Source organism: Oncorhynchus tshawytscha, linkage group LG28, assembly GCF_018296145.1.
Source record: "Oncorhynchus tshawytscha isolate Ot180627B linkage group LG28, Otsh_v2.0, whole genome shotgun sequence".
Classification (NCBI taxonomy): Eukaryota; Metazoa; Chordata; class Actinopteri; order Salmoniformes; family Salmonidae; genus Oncorhynchus; species Oncorhynchus tshawytscha.
The window spans coordinates 42,442,392-42,463,840 of NC_056456.1; the positions used below are offsets into that span (position 1 = coordinate 42,442,392).

General features: G+C 42.9%; 1 protein-coding gene across 1 annotated transcript in view; it reads left to right on the forward strand.

The window, feature by feature from the left end:
* LOC112240511 (alpha-N-acetylgalactosaminide alpha-2,6-sialyltransferase 5-like) overlaps positions 1-19,150 on the forward strand; it is a 125,392-nt gene extending 106,242 nt beyond the window's left edge. Inside the window, exons 3-4 of the mRNA XM_042307879.1 lie at positions 14,294-14,527; positions 18,950-19,150. Coding sequence (XP_042163813.1) covers positions 14,294-14,527; positions 18,950-19,150 — 435 coding nt within the window. The remainder of the gene's footprint in view (positions 1-14,293; positions 14,528-18,949) is intronic.
* Positions 19,151-21,449: the final 2,299 nt, after the last annotated feature.

Genomic DNA, 21,449 nt, shown 5'->3' on the forward strand with positions numbered 1-21,449 from the left:
TCCACACCCAGAGTAATCATAATTTACAGAGCTCTACAGCATTATCCACACCCAGAGTAATCATAATTTACAGAGCTCTACAGCATTATCCACACCCAGAGTAATCATAATATACAGAGCTCTACAGCATTATCCACACCCCTTTGACCCAGTCCACATTTGTTGTGTTAGAGCCTGAATTTTAAATGGATGCCATTGAGATTGTTTCTCACCGATCTATACACAATACCCCATAATGACAATTTTAACAAATGTATTGCAAATTATATATAGAAATATCTCATTTACATTCACACTCCTGAGTGAACACATGTTAGAATGACCTTTGGCAGCGACTACAGCTGTGAGTCTTTCTGGGTCAGTCTCCAAAAGAGTTATCCACACCTGGATGGCACAAATGGCGAGGAGATTTTTCTCAAAGATATTAGGATGTGTTCACTGGATTTTAAAGCGTTTGCTTCTCTCTTTCCCTCTATTACTCTCATCAGAGACAAGCCAAGCCAGTAATGAATTCACCGCACAGAGTTCCTGTCTCCCAGTACGGATCAGGATTTAACGAAATAGTTGTGGAGAATGGGGAAACTCGATGTACAAACAGAGGAGCAAACAGACCGGGTTAATTCCATGGTGTGTGTTCAGGAAATTGGTATGTCGCTCTGAGAGTCTGTATGGAACCCCGAGGACCTTAATAATAAATGTATCAAAAAAGGGAGATTTTTTTTGTTATTTTTGATTCCCGAAGAGGGAGGAGAAATATGATGAAATGGCTGGCGCAAACTATTTCTCCAAATTGGATGCTTCAAATGGATTCTGACAGGTAATTCCTTTAAGAGGTTACCTCTTGGAAGATAAACTCGGGCCAAATGTTCTATGTGAAGGAAATCACATGTGTTAGGGATACGGTGTCCTCAGAGGGTGTCCAGTCTGATCACGCCAAGGTCAAAGCTGTGTTTTGGAAATGGCAAACCTCACAGATAGGATTCAGCGTGTTTTGGGCATGGCGGACACTACTTGGGAATGTTAGTACCAAACTTTTCTGCTTAAACAGAGAACTGAAGGAGTTCTGGTGGAACAGAGGACATGGACGAGAGTGGAACGATGTGAATAATAAAAAATAAAATCTGTCTTTTTTCAAACCTGACTTTTTCAAACCTGACTTTTTCAAACCTGACTTTTTCAAACCTGACTTTTTCAAACCTGACTTTTTCAAACCTGACCTTTTCAAACCTGACTTTTTCAAAACTGGCTGAAATCAGGAGAAGGTTGTCTTGTATGTGGATATGGTCATGGAGTCACTTCCTGTTTCTGTCCAGCAACTACGGAGAATAGCTGAAGAGACCACAAGGTGATCCAGAATCTAGAAAATGGCTGGCAGGAAGGATCTTGTAAGAAAAGTACTTGTCACCAAGCGCAGAGCTGTCAGTGTTCGACTGGGTGTGCTGTTAAAGAACAAGGAGATGCTGCAGAGAGAGCATGAAGGCCGTGCTTCTACACCTGCATTGCTTGCTGGTTGGGGTTTTAGGCTGGGTTGGGTTATGAGTTCAGACACACAACCTCTAGTCCTAAAAGTGACAGAAAGGCTGAAAAGGGGTGTGCAAATCACGAAGAGACTCTTAAACAAAAAGGAAGCACAAAGCAAGACTGATCCATTCTTGGCTTTATTGTCTTACAGAGCTGAGCTCTTGGCATGTGGCCGGTCACCTGCAGAAACCCTGTCCTCTGCGGGAATGACTGCTGTGCAGCTGTGCAGGACAGGACCCTGCAGTTGAAGTCAAGACACAACTCTGCTATGATAAAACTGCTAGAGTGTTGCCAAAGTTGGCAGCTCAGGATGTGGTTAGAATTCGGGGTCTGGATTCATGGAATAGAACGGAAGGGCAACTGTCTTGGAGGTTTCTGGGTCAGGTGCCTTCACTCTCCGAGGCTGACGTGAGGAAAACTCTGAAAAGAGTGAATACTCACAAAGCCACCGGCACAGGTGGCATCCCAGCACTCTGTGGTGGTCAGAGCTCAACAGACAATTCCTTCGACCTCATGGCTTGTATAGACAGGTGTGTGCCTTTCCAAATAATGTCCAATCAATTGAATTGATCGAAGATGGACTCCAATCAAGTTGTAGAAACATCTCAAGGATCATCAATGTAAACAGGATGCATCTGAGCTTAATTTCATAGTCTCGTAGCAAAGAGTCTGAATCGTTATGTATTTAGGTGTTTTTATTTTTTATAGATTTGCTCAAATTTCAATTATGGGGTATTGTGTGTAGATTGCTGACGAAATTGTTATATTTAATCAATTTTGGAATGAGGCTGAAATGTAACAAAATGTGGAAAAAGTCAAGGGGTCTGAATACTTTCCGAAGGCACTCGACGTACCACACACACACACACACAAACACACACACACACACACACACACACACACACACACACACACACACACACACACACACACACACACACACACACACACACACACACACACACACACACACACACACACACACACCTCTTTGTTCTCAGATAAAAGGGAAGTTCTTTCCTTCGTTGCCAGTCGCCCTGAAGAGCAGAGCTTCATTTTAATCTCCTTCAGAATCAGATCTGCTCTTGTTTTAACACCAAGATCCTATGACAAGACATCAAGACATGTCACCTTCCCCCCTCAACATCCACCCCTTAAAAACTAGAATCCATGTCTCTCAGGCCGTGTTCCAACACCTTCCAGCACCTTGATCCTTCCATAGTGCACTACATTTGACCGGAGGCATAGGCCTATATAGGGAATAGGGGGGCATTTGTGGCACACTCCATCTCTCTGCAGGTGAGTTTTAAATCAGACACTTTCAGGTGGAGTGCAGTCAGCTCCATTGGTTTTTCAGACTAGATAATTGGCTTCCATCAAAGTGGGGTATTTCAGGAGGTCTCAGTGAAAACGGTGTCCTAATTAAGAACGAACGGCAATACTGGGAGCTGTAACAGTGTATCAGGAATGCTGTCATCCTCAGAATGATCACCGGCCACCAGAATCATCTTTAATTGCCTCCGTTTCGGTAGCAACGCCACCATCATTTACTCTCCTCCTCCTCCCCTCCTCCTCTCTTACCTTCCCTCCTCCTCCTCCTCTCTTACCTTCCCTCCTCCTCCTCTCTTACCTTCCCTCGTTCCATCCCTCCTCCTCTCTTACCTTCCCTCGTTCCTTCCCTCCTCCTCCTCTCTTACCTTCCCTCCTCCTCCTCCTACTCTCTTACCTTCCCTCCTCCTCCTCCTCTCTTACCTTCCCTTTTCCATCCCTCCTCCTCTCTTACCTTCCCTCCTCCTCCTCTCTTACCTCCCCTCGTTCCATCCCTCCTCCTCCCCTCCTCCTCTCTTACCTTCCCTCGCTCGTTCCCTCCTCCTCCCTTCCTCCTCTCCTCCTCCTCCTCCTCTTACCTTCCCTCGTTCCTTCCCTCCTCCTCCCCTCCTCCTCTCTTACCTCCCCTCGTTCCATCCCTCCTCCCCTCCTCCTCTCTTACCTTCCCTCATTCCTTCCCTCCTCCTCCCTTCCTCCTCTCCTCCTCCTCCTCCTCTTACCTTCCCTCGTTCCTTCCCTCGTTCCTTCCCTCCTCCCCTCCTCCTCTCTTACCTTCCCTCGTTCCATCCCTCCTCCTCCCCTCCTCCTCTCTTACCTTCCCTTGTTCCATCCCTCCCCTCCTCCTCTCTTACCTTCCCTCCTCCTCTTACCTTCCCTCGTTCCATCCCTCCTCCTCCTTCCCTCCTCCTCTCTTACCTTCCCTCGTTCCATCCCTCCTCCTCCTCCTCTCTTACCTTCCCTCGTTCCATCCCTCCTCCTCCTCCTCTCTTACCTTCCCACTCGTTCCTTCCCTCCTCCTCTCTTACCTTCCCTCCTCATCTTACCTTCCCTCGTTCCATCCCTCCTCCTCCTCCTCTCTTACCTTCCCTCATTCCATCCCTCCTCCTCCTCCTTCTCCTCTCTTACCTTCCCTCGTTCCATCCCTACTCCTCCTCCTCCTCCTCTCTTACCTTCCCTCATTCCATCCCTCCTCCTCCTCCTCCTCTCTTACCTTCCCTCGTTCCTTCCCTCCTCCTCCTCCTCTCTTACCTTCCCTCGTTCCATCCCTCCTCCTCTCTTACCTTCCCTCATTCCATCCCTCCTGCTCTCTTACCTTCCCTCATTCCATCCCTCCTCTTGCCCTCCTCTTTTACCTTCCCTCCTATTTCCCTCCTCCCTTTACCTTCCCTCGTTCCATCCCTCCTCCTTCCTTCCTCCTCCCCTCCATCTCTTTTACCTTCCCTCGTTCCATCCCTCCTTCTCCCCGCCTCCTCCCCTCCTTCTCTTTTACCTTCCCTCGATCCTTCCCTCCTCCTCTCTTACCTTCCCTCCTCCTCTCTTACCTTCCCTCGCTTCATCCCTCCTCCTCCTCTCTTACCTTCCCTCATTCCATCCCTCCTCCTCCTCTCTTACCTTCCCTCGTTCCATCCCTCCTCCTCCTCTCTTACCTTCCCTCGTTCCTTCCCTCCTCCTCTCTTACCTTCCCTCATTCCATCCCTCCTCCTCTCTTACCTTCCCTCCTCCTCCTCTCTTTACCTTCCCTCGTTCCTTCCCTCCTCCTCCTCTCTTTACCTTCCCTCATTCCATCCCTCCTCCTCCTCTCTTACCTTCCCTTGTTCCATCCCTCCTCTCTTACCTTCCCTCGTTCCTTCCCTCCTCCTCCTCCCTCCTCCTCCTCTCTTACCTTCCCTCGTTCCTTCCCTCCTCCTCTCTTACCTTCCCTCCTCCTCCTCTCTTTACCTTCCCTCGTTCCTTCCCTCCTCCTCTCTTTACCTTCCCTCCTCCTCCTCTCTTTACCTTACCTTGTTCCATCCCTCCTCTCCTCTTCTCTTCTCTCTCATTTATTTGTCTCCTCCCTCCTCCCCTCCCCTCCTCTCTTTAGTTCTCTCTGTCTCCTCCCTCCTCCCTCTCCTTCATTTGCTCCCAACCGGGACTTATCCTCTCTATTTTCTTTATGCACACACACACACACACACACACACACACACACACACACACACACACACACACACACACACACACACACACACACACACACACACACACACACACACACACACACACACACACACACACACACACACACACACACACACACAGGGCTAAATCGACTATATCCCCTGAGCTATCTACACTCACCTACACAATAGAAACCCAATTTGGTTTTAGACTTAATAGTGCTTTTAAAGCAATATCTGATTCTTCACAAGCATCAAGTGCCTCCAGCTGTTGCTGTTGACTCTAATTGGTATCTCTCTCCTTTTCCTTTTCTCTGGTCCTCTCTTCAACCCTCCCCTCTCTAATTCTCTGGTCCTCTCTTCGTCCCTTCTCTTTTTCCTCGTATTCACCCATCCCCGTGTTCTCTCGCTCCATGCTATTGACCTGTGACCTCTGTCTCTCTTTCATACACTCTCCTCTCCTCCTCTCTCTCTTTCTCATCATATCGAGTAATGTCCTGTTTACTGTGGGGGCACCACTCAAAGCTGTGATGATTGGAGTTTAGAAACAAAAGACGAGGGGGAGAGTAGAGGAGAGGAAAGAAATGTTATTACTGTTGTCCCCTTGACAATATTGATTATTATTATTTTAATAATGTTAATATTATAAATCTCCAAAGTAAACTTCGGCAATATCTGCATTGTTACATATAAATCCAATGTAATTGAAAGGAGTTAGAGTAGAGACAGAGAGGCTGAGTGTTGTATTGTTGGACTATTGTGGGGGGATGAAGAGGTGGTCTGAAATGTCACCCTCTTCTCTATATAGTGCACTACTTTTGGGCAGAGCCGTATAGGGAGCTCTCTCTCTCTCTCTCTCTCTCTCTCTCTCTCTCTCTCTCTCTCTCTCTCTCTCTCTCTCTCTCTCTCTCTCTCTCTCTCTCATTGGTGTTCGGTTGACCCCACCTTTAAGACAAACTCATTCTACAGATGATTTATCTATTGTTTCAGGGACTCCTCAGAACTGGTAGAGAGAAAAACATTAAACCGTTTTTAAATGTACAAATCCCTACCATTTACCTCAGAATGCCCTGTGGACACATTGTTCTTCTGGATTTCGTCCCAAATGGCACCCTATTCCCCATACTAGGGTCCATAGGGCCCTGGTCATGTAGGGAATAGGGTGGCATTTGGGTCCTGTTTCGTTCCATCCATTCTGTTCCTCTGTTAATAGCCAGGGCTCCCTCTCTTAACAGCTGAGAGGACACTCCATGGACCCACTTATGAAACCTACAGATGGAGACAGAGAGCTACTTTGAAACACTGAAATAGGGTTCTTGACCTGCCCTGGACAGTTTTTCCCCCTGTGTTTCTCTCTAAAATAGGGTTCTTGACCTGCCCTGGACAGTTTTTCCCCCTGTGTTTCTCTCTAAAATAGGGTTCTTGACCTGCCCTGGACAGTTTTCCCTCCGTGTTTCTCTCTAAAATAGGGTTCTTGACCTGCCCTGGACAGTTTTTCCCTCCGTGTTTCTCTCTAAAATAGGGTTCTTGACCTGCCCTGGACAGTTTTTCCCTCCGTGTTTCTCTCTAAAATAGGGTTCTTGACCTGCCCTGGACAGTTTTTCCCCCGTGTTTCTCTCTAAAATAGGGTTCTTGACCTGCCCTGGACAGTTTTTCCCCCTGTGTTTCTCTCTAAAATAGGGTTCTTGACCTGCCCTGGACAGTTTTTCCCCCTGTGTTTCTCTCTAAAATAGGGTTCTTGACCTGCCCTGGACAGTTTTTCCCCCTGTGTTTCTCTCTAAAATAGGGTTCTTGACCTGCCCTGGACAGTTTTTCCCCCTGTGTTTCTCTCTAAAATAGGGTTCTTGACCTGCCCTGGACAGTTTTTCCCCCGTGTTTCTCTCTAAAATAGGGTTCTTGACCTGCCCTGGACAGTTTTTCCCCCTGTGTTTCTCTCTAAAATAGGGTTCTTGACCTGCCCTGGACAGTTTTTCCCTCCGTGTTTCTCTCTAAAATAGGGTTCTTGACCTGCCCTGGACAGTTTTTCCCCCTGTGTTTCTCTCTAAAATAGGGTTCTTGACCTGCCCTGGACAGTTTTTCCCCCTCGTGTTCTTCTTAGGGTTCTTCCCCTTTCAATGGACAGTTTTTGGCATGGGAAACATATTTCCAAAGCAAAAATAAACAAGGTTCATCACAGAATAGACATTTGAAATGTTTTGTTATTGTGTTTAACAATATTAACTTAAAATAGGGTTCTTATTATGTTGTTTGTTTTCCCTGGCTGTTTCTCTGATGGCAATAGGGTTCTTGACCTGTGACTGCACAGTTTTTCCCCCTGGATGTTTGTTTCTCTAAAATAGGGTTCTTGACCTGCCCTGGACAGTTTTTCCTCCGTGTTTCTCTCTAAAATAGGGTTCTTGACCTGCCCTGGACAGTTTTCCCTCCGTGTTTCTCTCTTGAAATAGGGTTCTTGACCTGCTGCTGTGACTGTTTTTCCCCCTGTGTTTCCTCTCCAAATGGGTTCTTGACCTGCCCTGGACAGTTTTGCCCCTGTTTTCTCTCTAAAATAGGGTTCTTGAAATGCAAATGGAAAGTTTTATTTGTTTCTCACTAAAATGGTTCTTGTTAATGCCCTGGACATGTTTTTGCCCCTGTGTTTCTCTCTAAAATAGGGTTCTTGACCTGCCCTGGACAGTTTTTCCCTCCGTGTTTCTCTCAAAATAGGGTTCTTGAATATGTACCTGGATTTTTGAATGTGTTTCTGGTACAAAATAGGGTTCTTGATGCCCTGGACAGTTTTTCCCCCTGTGTTTATCTAAAATAGGGCATAGTTAACCTGCCCTGATACAGTTTTTCCCCCTGTGTTGCTCTCTAAAATAGGGTTCTTGATGCCCTGGACAGTTTTCCAATGTAGGGTGTTTCTATCTAAAATAGGATTGTTTAAAGTGCCCTGGACAGTTTTTCATTTCCCATCAATTCTCTCTGAAAAGTGGCTGTTGACCAGTGTCCTGGACAGTTTTTCCCCACTCAATGTTAGTCTTGGCTGTTTAACAGTCTGATGGCCTTGAATTCAGAAGCTTTATTGGCATGTTTTTCAGTGTTGCCAAAGCTTTGAAATAAACAAGAGAAACATCACAGAATGGACATTTGAAATGTTATGTTGATGTCCTTGTAATCTTTAACAGGTTAAATATAGGTGTATTGGATGTTGTTTAGTTTGCTGCCCTTTTCTGATGGCATCGTCTTGCTGCTGTGACTGCACTGCACCCTCTGGAGAGCTGCTTGTTGAGGGCCCTGTTTTCAGTGGCCATACCAGGCGGTGAACATCCCGCTGCTGTGATCTGTGCTCCCCTTGTGGAGTGCTGTTTGTGGTGACAAGCGTGTTTCAGCCTCTGTTTTCATGGCAACGCTGCTGGGCAAACATCTAGCTGCTGTGACTGCACAGTGCACCCTGTGGATGGACCAAGCTGTTTGTCTGTGATGTGTTGCCCTGGAACTTTTCACCCTGGCACTACTGTTGACAAACATCTAGCTGCTGTGACTGCACAGTGCTCCCCTCCAGGATGGAGAAGCTGTTTGTGCTACACGTGTTGCCCTGTTTTCATGGCAACGGGACAAACATCTAGCTGCTGTGACTGCACAGTGCTCCCCTCCAGGATGGAGAAGCTGTTTGTGCTACACGTGTTGCCCTGTTTTCATGGCAACGGGGCAAACATCTAGCTGCTGTGACTGCACAGTGCTCCCCTCCAGGATGGAGAAGCTGTTTGTGCTACATGTGTTGCCCTGTTTTCATGGCAACGGGGCAAACATCTAGCTGCTGTGACTGCACAGTGCTCCCCTCCAGGATGGAGAAGCTGTTTGTGCTACACGTGTTGCCCTGTTTTCATGGCAACGGGACAAACGTCTTGCTGCTGTGTTTCACCTAACAGATATCAGTTTATCAAATTCTTTGTGGGTCTGTGTGATCTGTGGTCATACAGCTCTCTGTCCAATTCAATTTAAGGGGTTTTATTGGCATTATTGGCATTTATTTGTTACTACATGATTCCATATGTGTTATTTCATAGTTGTGATGTCCTCACTATTATTCTACAATGTAGAAAATAGTAAAAATATAGAAAAATCCTGGAATGAGTAGGTCCAAACCTTTTTACTGGTACTGCATAATTAATTTGCTTAATATTATGGTGTTTCTATTCCATGAAAAACGAAAAACCCTTATGGGTTTCCATTAGGATGGATTGGAAAGTATGGCGCTGTACAACGTGACGCACATAAATTCAGATCATTGTCAGTTTGTAAATTCAGACTGGTTCGCTCTCACGTTGTAGGGATTATTTGAGCGTTCTGACCTTACAACGGCAGTCAAGCACCCAAGTTAACGTTGGCTAGCTTGCTAGCTACTTCCAGACACTAATGAAACCACTCTGACCATTTTTCTCACCCTAGCAGAGCTGGTTAGGCAGTTTTTGTGTTAACCAGAGCGTTGGTGACCGTAACTGTGCTGCTGGAAACAATTTAATTACGCTTTTTTTTGCCAACGTTTACTGACACCGTCAACGGATGTTGAGCGTAAATTCATCATTCTGCACTCTGGTTCTCAGATGTAAGTGCTCTGAAATTGGTTTAGATAGCTAGAGCGAATTTACGAAAGCACCCAAATGTCCATTGAGAACGCACAACGACAATACCACTTAGCTAAGCTAAGAATCACTGGAATAATCAAGTCAATAAGCGTTGGGTAGTTAGATAGTCTATAGTTAAAATACTGGCAAGTTTGATGTATAACTACTGACATTAGGTAGATAGCTAACATACCGGTACATACTGCTGTAATGATATGATATGTGGTTCGTAAGGAAGGCGTAGCTAGCAAATTGTAACGTAACTTATTTGAAAAGTCTTTATTACATTGAGTAGCAAACTACCGTGAGGACACGCTCTATCGACTGCGGCTTGAGCTTTTGGTGCACAGTCGATAGTGCGCTGGACTTCGGGCAAGAAGGTTGAGGGTTTGAAACCTGATCCCTGCTTGTTTCATTTGAAGTCGTGCACAATTATCAGTTTATTATTTGGTTTATATTGCCCATTCATTGTCAGTTAGAGACACAGTAGTGCATTTGGACCCAAAAGCATAATAGTGCTCTAACTCCCCCTTGGTCTTTAAAGAAAACTGGTCTGTGATCGGAGGTTTTTTTTCCACACCTAGCTCAGCTATTAGACTATTCTTTAGTAAAGGTTGAATAGTCTACTGTTTAAGCAAATTAATTACGCAAGTACCGGTAATCAAATACTGTCTGCCGCTGTTCCTCTTTGCCTTTCTGTCTTCTACACCTCTCTCCCCACCTCGTCTTTCTGTCTTCTACACCTCTCTCCCCACCTCGTCTTTCTGTCTTCTACACCTCTCTCCCCACCTCGTCTTTCTGTCTTCTACACCTCTCTCCCCACCTCGTCTTTCTGTCTTCTACACCTCTCTCCCCACCTCGTCTTTCTGTCTTCTACACCTCTCTCCCCACCTCGTCTTTCTGTCTTCTACACCTCTCTCCCCACCTCGTCTTTCTGTCTTCTACACCTCTCTCCCCACCTCGTCTTTCTGTCCTCTACACCTCTCTCCCCACCTCGTCTTTCTGTCTTCTACACCTCTCTCCCCACCTCGTCTTTCTGTCTTCTACACCTCTCTCCCCACCTCGTCTTTCTGTCTTCTACACCTCTCTCCCCACCTCGTCTTTCTGTCTTCTACACCTCTCTCCCACCTCGTCTTTCTGTCCTCTACACCTCTCTCCCCACCTCGTCTTTCTGTCCTCTACACCTCTCTCCCCACCTCGTCTTTCTGTCTTCTACACCTCTCTCCCCACCTCGTCTTTCTGTCTTCTACACCTCTCCCCCACCTCGTCTTTCTGTCTTCTACACCTCTCTCCCCACCTCGTCTTTCTGTCTTCTACACCTCTCTCCCACCTCGTCTTTCTGTCTTCTACACCTCTCTCCCACCTCATCTTTCTGTCTTCTAAAACTCTCTCCCCACCTCGTCTTTCTGTCTTCTACACCTCTCTCCCCACCTCGTCTTTCTGTCTTCTACACCTCTCTCCCCACCTCGTCTTTCTGTCTTCTACACCTCTCTCCCCACCTCGTCTTTCTGTCTTCTACACCTCTCTCCCCACCTCGTCTTTCTGTCTTCTACACCTCTCCCCACCTCGTCTTTCTGTCTTCTACACCTCTCTCCCCACCTCGTCTTTCTGTCTTCTCTCCCCACCTCGTCTTTCTGTCTTCTTCCTCATCTTTCTGTCTTCTACACCTCTCCCCACCTCGTCTTTCTGTCTTCTACACCTCTCTCCACCTCGTCTTTCTGTCTTCTACACCTCTCCCCACCTCGTCTTTCTGTCTTCTACACCTCTCCCCGCCTCGTCTTTCTGTCTTCTACACCTCTCTCCACCTCATCTTTCTGTCTTCTACACCTCTCCCCACCTCGTCTTTCTGTCTTCTACACCTCTCTCCACCTCGTCTTTCTGTCTTCTACACCTCTCCCCACCTCCCTGTCACCTCTCTCCCCCTGTCTTTCTGTCTTCTACACCTCTCTCCCCACCTCGTCTTTCTGTCTTCTACACCTCTCTCCCCACCTCGTCTTTCTGTCTTCTACACCTCTCTCCCCACCTCGTCTTTCTGTCCTCTACACCTCTCTCCCCACCTCGTCTTTCTGTCTTCTACACCTCTCTCCCCACCTCGTCTTTCTGTCCTCTACACCTCTCTCCCCGCCTCGTCTTTCTGTCCTCTACACCTCTCCCCACCTCGTCTTTCTGTCTTCTACACCTCTCTCCCCACCTCGTCTTTCTGTCTTCTACACCTCTCTCCCCACCTCGTCTTTCTGTCTTCTACACCTCTCTCCCCACCTCGTCTTTCTGTCTTCTACACCTCTCTCCCCACCTCGTCTTTCTGTCCTCTACACCTCTCTCCCCACCTCGTCTTTCTGTCTTCTACACCTCTCTCCCCACCTCGTCTTTCTGTCTTCTACACCTCTCTCCCCACCTCGTCTTTCTGTCCTCTACACCTCTCTCCCCACCTCGTCTTTCTGTCCTCTACACCTCTCTCCCCACCTCGTCTTTCTGTCTTCTACACCTCTCTCCCCACCTCTCTTTCTGTCTTCTACACCTCTCTCCCCACCTCGTCTTTCTGTCTTCTACACCTCTCTCCCCACCTCGTCTTTCTGTCTTCTACACCTCTCTCCCCACCTCGTCTTTCTGTCTTCTACACCTCTCTCCCCACCTCGTCTTTCTGTCTTCTAAAACTCTCTCCCCACCTCGTCTTTCTGTCTTCTACACCTCTCCCCCCCACCTCGTCTTTCTGTCTTCTACACCTCTCTCCCCACCTCGTCTTTCTGTCCTCTACACCTCTCTCCCCACCTCGTCTTTCTGTCTTCTACACCTCTCTCCCCACCTCGTCTTTCTGTCTTCTACACCTCTCTCCCCACCTCGTCTTTCTGTCTTCTACACCTCTCTCCCCACCTCGTCTTTCTGTCTTCTACACCTCTCCCCACCTCGTCTTTCTGTCTTCTACACCTCTCTCCACCTCATCTTTCTGTCTTCTACACCTCTCCCCACCTCGTCTTTCTGTCTTCTACACCTCTCTCCACCTCGTCTTTCTGTCTTCTACACCTCTCCCCACCTCGTCTTTCTGTCTTCTACACCTCTCCCCCGCCTCCTTTCTGTCTTCTACACCTCTCTCCACCTCATCTTTCTGTCTTCTACACCTCTCCCCACCTCGTCTTTCTGTCTTCTACACCTCTCTCCACCTCGTCTTTCTGTCTTCTACACCTCTCCCCACCTCGTCTTTCTGTCTTCTACACCTCTCTCCCCGCCTCGTCTTTCTGTCTTCTACACCTCTCTCCCCACCTCGTCTTTCTGTCTTCTACACCTCTCCCCACCTCATCTTTCTTCCTCATTTTATAATGCACACCATATGTGCATTGAAGTACGGATTAAACTTGTATTTATAATATAATATTACAATTATCATAATTATAATGCATTTATTATGTATTTATAACACCTGGGATAATGAACTGGTTGAAATGAAGTATCTCATTGAAAATACTATCCTGTCGTCACGGCTGTTGAAAGGAGAGGACCAAGGTGCAGCGTGGTGAGCGTACATTTTCTCTTTTATTAAGGAAAGTGACGCCGAACAAAACAATAAACACTACAAAACAAACCGTGAAGCTAAAGGCCATGTGCCCTAAACAAAGTCAACCTCCCACAAAGACAGGAGGGAAAAGGGTTACCTAAGTATGGTTCTCAATCAGAGACAACGATAGACAGCTGTCTCTGATTGAGAACCATACCAGGCCTAAACATAGAAATACAAAATCATAGATAACAAATCATAGAATGCCACCCTGACCAAACCAAATAGAGATAAAAAGGCTCTCTAAGGTCAGGGCGTGACACCTGTTTCCTCAGATTAATGCTGATGAAGGGAGTTCGATATGCATAGTTTTTTTCTGTATACATCAATTACAAATCAGTCTTTACTTAAATCATGTTTCTAGTCTATTGCATAGTTACAATGTGTAATCATTGATGTCCCAGGAGCAGGATTGGTAAACACTGTTGAAGTCTATAATTATAATACATACATCATCATTATTATTATTATCATCATAATTATTATCATTATTATTATTATCATCATTATTATCATTATCATTATAATTACTATTATCATTATTATTATTATCATCATTATTATTATCATTATAATTATTATCATTATTATTATCATCATTATTATTATCATTATTATCATTATCATTATTATTATTATTATCATCATTATTATCATTATCATTATAATTACTATTATCATTATTATTATTATTATCATCATTATTATCATTATCATTATAATTATTATCATTATTATTATTATCATCATTATTATTATCATTATAATTATTATCATCAGTATTCATATTATTATCGTTCATATTATCATTAGTATTATCATTAGTATCATTATCCATATTATCATTATCATTATTCATACGACCATTATCATTTTTCATATTCATATTATTATTATCATTTATTATTATCAGTATAATTATTATCATTATTATTATCATTATCATTATTCGTATTAACATTATTATCATTATTCATATTCATATTATTATCATTTATTATTATCATTATAATTATTATCATTATCATTATTCATATTATCAATATTATCATTATTCATATTATCATTATTATTATTATCATTATTATCATTATTCGTATTGATAATAATGCTCCTCCTCTCTCCTCCTCTAGCCTCTGAAAATGCACTGCCATAGCTGTGCGTTGGTGACCAGCTCCGGTCACCTGATGGGTGGTGGTCGTGGCGAGGAGATTGACCGGGCGGAGTGTGTGATCCGTATGAACGACGCCCCCACGGCGCTGGGGTACGGGCGAGACGTTGGGCGCCGCACCTCGCTACGTGTCATCGCCCACTCCAGCATGCAGAGGGTCCTACGGAGCCGTCACGAATTGCTCAACGCATCCCAGGTTAGATGCTACATGCTATAAGAGATAAATACATCCCAGGTTAGATGCTACATGCTATAAGAGATAAATACATCCCAGGTTAGATGCAACATGCTATAAGAGATAAATACATCTCAGGTTAGATGCTACATGCTATAAGAGATAAATACATCCCAGGTTAGATGCAACATGCTATAAGAGATAAATACATCTCAGGTTAGATGCTACATGCTATAAGAGATACATACATCTCAGGTTAGATGCTACGTGCTATAAAAGATAAATACATCCCAGATTGGATGCTACATGCTATAAGAGATAAATACATCCCAGGTTAGATGCTACATGCTATAAGAGATAAATACATCTCAGGTTAGATGCTACATGCTATAAGAGATAAATAAATCTCAGGTTAGATCCTACGTGCTATAAGAGATAAATACATCCCAGGTTAGATGCTACATGCTATAAGAGATAAATACATCCCAGGTTAGATGCTACATGCTATAAGAGATGAATACATCCCAGGTTAGATGCTACATGCTATAAGAGATAAATACATCCCAGGTTAGATGCTACATTGTTATAAGAGATAAATACATCCCAGGTTAGATGCTACATTGTTATAAGAGATAAATACATCCCAGGTTAGATGCTACATAAGAGATAAATACATCCCAGGTTAGATGCTACATGCTATAAGAGATAAATACATCCCAGGTTAGATGCTACATGCTATAAGAGATAAATACATCCCAGGTTAGATGCTACATTGTTATAAGAGATAAATACATCCCAGGTTAGATGCTACATTGTTATAAGAGATAAATATATCCCAGGTTAGATGCTACAAGAGATAAATACATCCCAGGGTAGATGCTATAAGAGATAAATACATCCCAGGTTAGATGCTACATGCTATAAGAGATGAATACATCCCAGGTTAGATGCTACATGCTATAAGAGATAAATACATCCCAGGTTAGATGCTACATTGTTATAAGAGATAAATACATCCCAGGTTAGATGCTACATTGTTATAAGAGATAAATACATCCCAGGTTAGATGCTACAAGAGATAAATACATCCCAGGTTAGATGCTATAAGAGATAAATACATCCCAGGTTAGATGCTACATGCTATAAGAGATGAATACATCCCAGGTTAGATGCTACATGCTATAGGAGATAAATACATCCCAGGTTAGATGCTATAAGAGATAAATACATCCCAGGTTAGATGCTACATGCTATAAGAGATAAATACATCCCAGGTTAGATGCTACATTGTTATAAGATATAAATACATCCCAGGTTAGATGCTACATGCTATAAGAGATGAATAGATCCCAGGTTAGATGCTACATGCTATAAGAGATAAAATACATCCCAGGTTAGATGCTACATGCTATAAGATATAAATACATCCCAGGTTAGATGCTACATTGTTATAAGAGATGAATACATCCGAGGTTAGATGCTATACGAGATAAATACATTCCAGGTTAGATGCTACATGCTATAAGAGATGAATACATCCCAGGTTAGATGCTATAAGAGATGAATACATCCCAGGTTAGATGCTACATGCTATAAGAGATGAATACATCCCAGGTTAGATGCTATAAGAGATAAATACATCCCAGGTTAGATGCTACATGCTATAAGAGATAAATACATCCCAGGCTAGATGCTACATGCTATAAGAGATAAATACATCCCAGGATAGATGCTATAAGAGATAAATACATCCCAGGTTAGACGCTACATTGTTTTAAGAGATAAATATATCCCAGGTTAGATGCTATAAGAGATAAATACACCCCAGGTTAGATGCTATAAGAGATAAATACATCCCAGGTTACATGCTATAAGAGATAAATACATCCCAGGTTAGATGCTACATGCTATAAGAGATAAATACATCCCAGGCTAGATGCTACATGCTATAAGAGATAAATACATCCCAGGATAGATGCTATAAGAGATAAATACATCCCAGGTTAGACGCTACATTGTTTTAAGAGATAAATATATCCCAGGTTAGATGCTATAAGAGATAAATACACCCCAGGTTAGATGCTATAAGAGATAAATACATCCCAGGTTACATGCTATAAGAGATAACTACATCCCAGGTTAGATGCTCCATTGTTTTAAGAGATAAATACATCCCAGGATAGATGCTATAAGAGATAAATACATCCCAGGTTAGATGCTACATTGTTTTAAGAGATAAATATATCCCAGGTTAGAGGCTATAAGAGATAAATACACCCCAGGTTAGATGCTATAAGAGATAAATACATCCCAGGTTAGATGCTATAAGAGATAAATACATCCCAGGTTAGATGCTATAAGAGATAAATACACCCCAGGTTAGAGGCTATAAGAGATAAATACATCCCAGGTTAGATGCTATAAGAGATAAATACATCCCAGGTTAGATGCTACATTGTTTTAAGAGATAAATACATCCCAGGTTAGATGTTATAAGAGATAAATACATCCCAGGTTAGATGCTACAAGAGATAAATACATCCCAGGTTAGATGCTACATGCTATAAGAGATAAATGCATCCCAGGTTAGATGCTACATTGTTATAAGAGATGAACACATCCCAGGTCGATGCTACATTGTTTTAAGAGATAAATACATCCCAGGTTAGATGCTATAAGAGATAAATACATCCCATCTTAGATGCTACATGCTACAAGAGATAAATACATCCCAGGTTAGATGCTACATGCTACAAGAGATAAATACATCCCAGGTTAAATGCTACATTGTTATAAGAGATAAATATATCCCAGGTTAGATGCTACAAGAGATAAATACATCCCAGGGTAGATGCTATAAGAGATAAATACATCCCAGGTTAGATGCTACATGCTATAAGAGATGAATACATCCCAGGTTAGATGCTACATTGTTATAAGAGATAAATACATCCCAGGTTAAATGCTACATGCTATAAGAAATAAATACATCCCAGGTTAGATGCTACATGCTATAAGAGATAAATACATCCCAGGTTAGATGCTACATGCTATAAGAGATAAATACATCCCAGGTTAGATGCTACATGCTATAAGAGATAAATACATCCCAGGTTAGATGCTACATGCTATAAGAGATAAATACATCCCAGGTTAGATGCTACATTGTTATAAGAGATAAATACATCCCAGGTTAGATGCTACATGCTATAAGAGATAAATACATCCCAGGGTAGATGCTACATTGTTATTAGACATAAATACATCCCATGTTAGATGCTACATGCTATAAGAGATAAATACATCCCAGGTTAGATGCTACATTGTTATAAGAGATGAATATACATCCCAGGTTAGATGCTACATGCTATAAGAGATAAATACATCCCAGGTTAGATGCTACATTGTTATAAGATATAAATATATCCCAGGTTAGATGCTACATGCTATAAGAGATAAATACATCCCAGGTTAGACGCTACATTGTTATAAGATATATATATATCCCAGGTTAGATGCTACATTGTTATAAGATATAAATACATCCCAGGTTAGATGCTACATGCTATAAGAGATAAATACATCCCAGGTTAGATGCTACATTGTTATAAGATATAAATATACTGCATATGTTTTAAACACAACTCTTACAGTAGTGAGTGCATACATTTTAGTATAGGTGACCCCAGAGGGAATCGAACCCACAATCCATTGCAAGTGCCATGCAACTGAGCCACACAGGGCTACATAGTTAGTAGATGCTATAATACATTTAATATTATGTGTTTTCATGTGTTATCCCTTCTGCACTTTTGAAGTGTTTCAATCTTATCAACGTATCAAGGTTTAACCCAATCCAGGACACAGTGTTTATCAGTAGTAACATTACATTCTCCTCCCTCCAGGACACAGTGTTTATCAGTAGTAACATTACATTCTCCTCCCTCTAGGACACAGTGTTTATCAGTAGTAACATTACATTCTCCTCCCTCTAGGACACAGTGTTTATCAGTAGTAACATTACATTCTCCTCCCTCCAGGACACAGTGTTTATCAGTAGTAACATTACATTCTCCTCCCTCTAGGACAGTGTTTATCAGTAGTAACATTACATTCTCCTCCCTCTAGGACACAGTATTTATCAGTAGTAACATTACATTCTCCTCCCTCTAGGACACAGTGTTTATCAGTCGTAACATTACATTCTCCTCCCTCCAGGACACAGTGTTTATCAGTAGTAACATTACATTCTCCTCCCTCCAGGACACAGTGTTTATCAGTAGTAACATTACATTCTCCTCCCTCTAGGACACAGTGTTTATCAGTAGTAACATTACATTCTCCTCCCTCTAGGACACAGTGTTTATCAGTAGTAACATTACATTCTCCTCCCTCCAGGACACAGTGTTTATCAGTAGTAACATTACATTCTCCTCCCTCCAGGACACAGTGTTTATCTTCTGGGGGCCCAGTAATTACATGCGGCGGGATGGGAAGGGTCTGGTCTACAACAACCTGAGGTTGATGAACCAGGTGCTGCCCAAACTAAAGGTCTACATCATCTCCTGGCAGAAGATGCTGCAGTTTGACGAACTCTTCAAGAGGGAGACGGGCAAGGACAGGTCAGTTAAACCTACATGCTAGAGTACTGTAGTTGGAAAAGTGAGTTGAGCTAAATTAATCTACACTAGTTTACTGTAGACGGGCACGAACACTCCTGATCCTACCAATTCAACACTAATATATTTGCAGCTCAAAAACATGTGAGCAGGCTAGCTAGACTACTTTATTGTAGATCAAAGACATGTGAGCAGGCTAGCTAGACTACTTTATTGTAGATTAAAGACATGTGAGCAGGCTAGCTAGACTACTTTATTGTAGATCAAAGACGTGAGCAGGCTAGCTAACCTACTTTATTGCAGATCAAAGACATGAGCAGGCTGGTGTTGTGACTTTACTTTCATTAATCTGGTGACTGTTATTTATTTAATCCATTAACTATGATGTAACAATTAACTCATTAGGAATTTGGGGCACCACAGAAGAGTTTGATTAAAGAGTTACCATCTCCCGAATTCACTTCCTAGAGACCCTTCCTGCTCCAATCCCCACGGGATTTATTTGACAACATCCAGTGAAATAGCAGTGCGCGAAATCCAAAAACAGAAATACTCATAATAAGAATTCATTAAACATACAAGTGTTACACATTAAAAAAAAGCTTAACTTCTTGTTAATCCAGCCACCGTGTCAGATTTCAAAAAGGCTTTACGGTGAAAGCAAACCATGCGATTATCTGAGGACAGCGCCCCGCATACACAAATGCATGACAAACATATTTCAACCTGGCAGGTGCAACACGAAAGTCAGAAATAGCAATATAAATAATGCCTTACTTTTGATGATCTTCTTCTGTTAGCACTCCAAAAGGTCCCAGTTACATCACAAATGGTCCTTTTGTTCGATAATGTCCTTCTTTATATCCATAAAAACTCAGTTTAGCTGGCGCGCTTCAGTCAACAATCCATCCAGGTTCCCTCCTTCAAAATGCATACAAAATTAATCCCAAACGTTACCAATAAACTTCTCCAAACAAGTCAAACAAACCTCAGGTATCCTAATATGCAAATAAATGATACAATTTAAGATGGAGAATAGTATGTTTATTACCGGAGATAAATAAGAAAAAGCGCGCTTTCCTCCAAGCGCTTGGAAACACTACAGCCAAAATGGGAGCCACCTAATAAAACTACAATTACTGGGTCATTTTTCCAAAAACCAGCCTGAAACTCTTTCTAAAGACTGTTGACATCTAGTGGAAGTCCTAGGAACTGCAATATGGGAGGACTTGGCCTTAAATTGAAAGTTCTATCCATTGAAAATAGCGGTAACATTTTTGGGATGGTTTGTCCTCAGGGTTTCGCCTGACATATCAGTTCTGTTATACTCACAGACATAGAAAACACTCTAAAGTTTCAAAAATGATCTAAATCTACCAATTATATGCATATCCTAGCTTCTGGTAACAGGCAGTTTACTTTGGGCACATCAGTCATCCAAATACTGCCCCCTATCCCAAAGAAGTTTTAAACTCTATAAGGTATCTATTACATCTCCTGAATTAAACTCTATAAGGTATCTATTACATCTCCTGAATTACAATCTATAAGGTATCTATTACATCTCCTGAATTACACTCTATAAGGTGTCTATTACATCTATAAACAATCTTATTTATCATTGCCTCTTATCACATCATCCTTCCGAACAGTCGTAACCTCATGCATCTGCAAAAACCCCAGCCTTACTCATGATTACCCATGAGTACTGCACCGATTGGTTTAATTATTTATTTACTAGCTAACTAAAATGAGAAAACAGGATAACATACATACTTAATACATGAGAAGAAATGTCCCTAGTGGACTGACAAAGTATGGTGGCTTAAACACAACAAATGAAGAGGGTTGGGGAGGAGAGATAAGAAAGGATACTTATCGTGGATACATTCTAGGACTGTCCTCACATTAATCATATATTTTGCACACGAACCGCCGTCCGTTTGGAATAAGAAATCATGAATGTATTTACGTCTGAATGCCGTTTGCCGTTTCTCTGTCGAAACTAGCCCTCCTTCAGAAGAATGTTGGTTTGGCCTTTCAGCGGCATGCTTGTACGGCTCTGGTGTCCAAAAGGGGGGGACCCCCTTTTCCGTCTTTTCACTCTGGACAATGCTCCTAGGGTGATGGTTAGGCAGCCGTGTCGACGGTTCCCCTCGGTGATGAGATTAGAAGCATACTGTGATTTGAGACTCATAGTAGGATGGGATGGTTTGCAGTGTAGGATGATGGTCTCACTTCGATCGTGCTTTTCTCAATATCTGACTTAGGGCAGCTAATCAGCCGTACCAGTGATTGTCTGGGAAGTGAGCTTCTAGCCTACA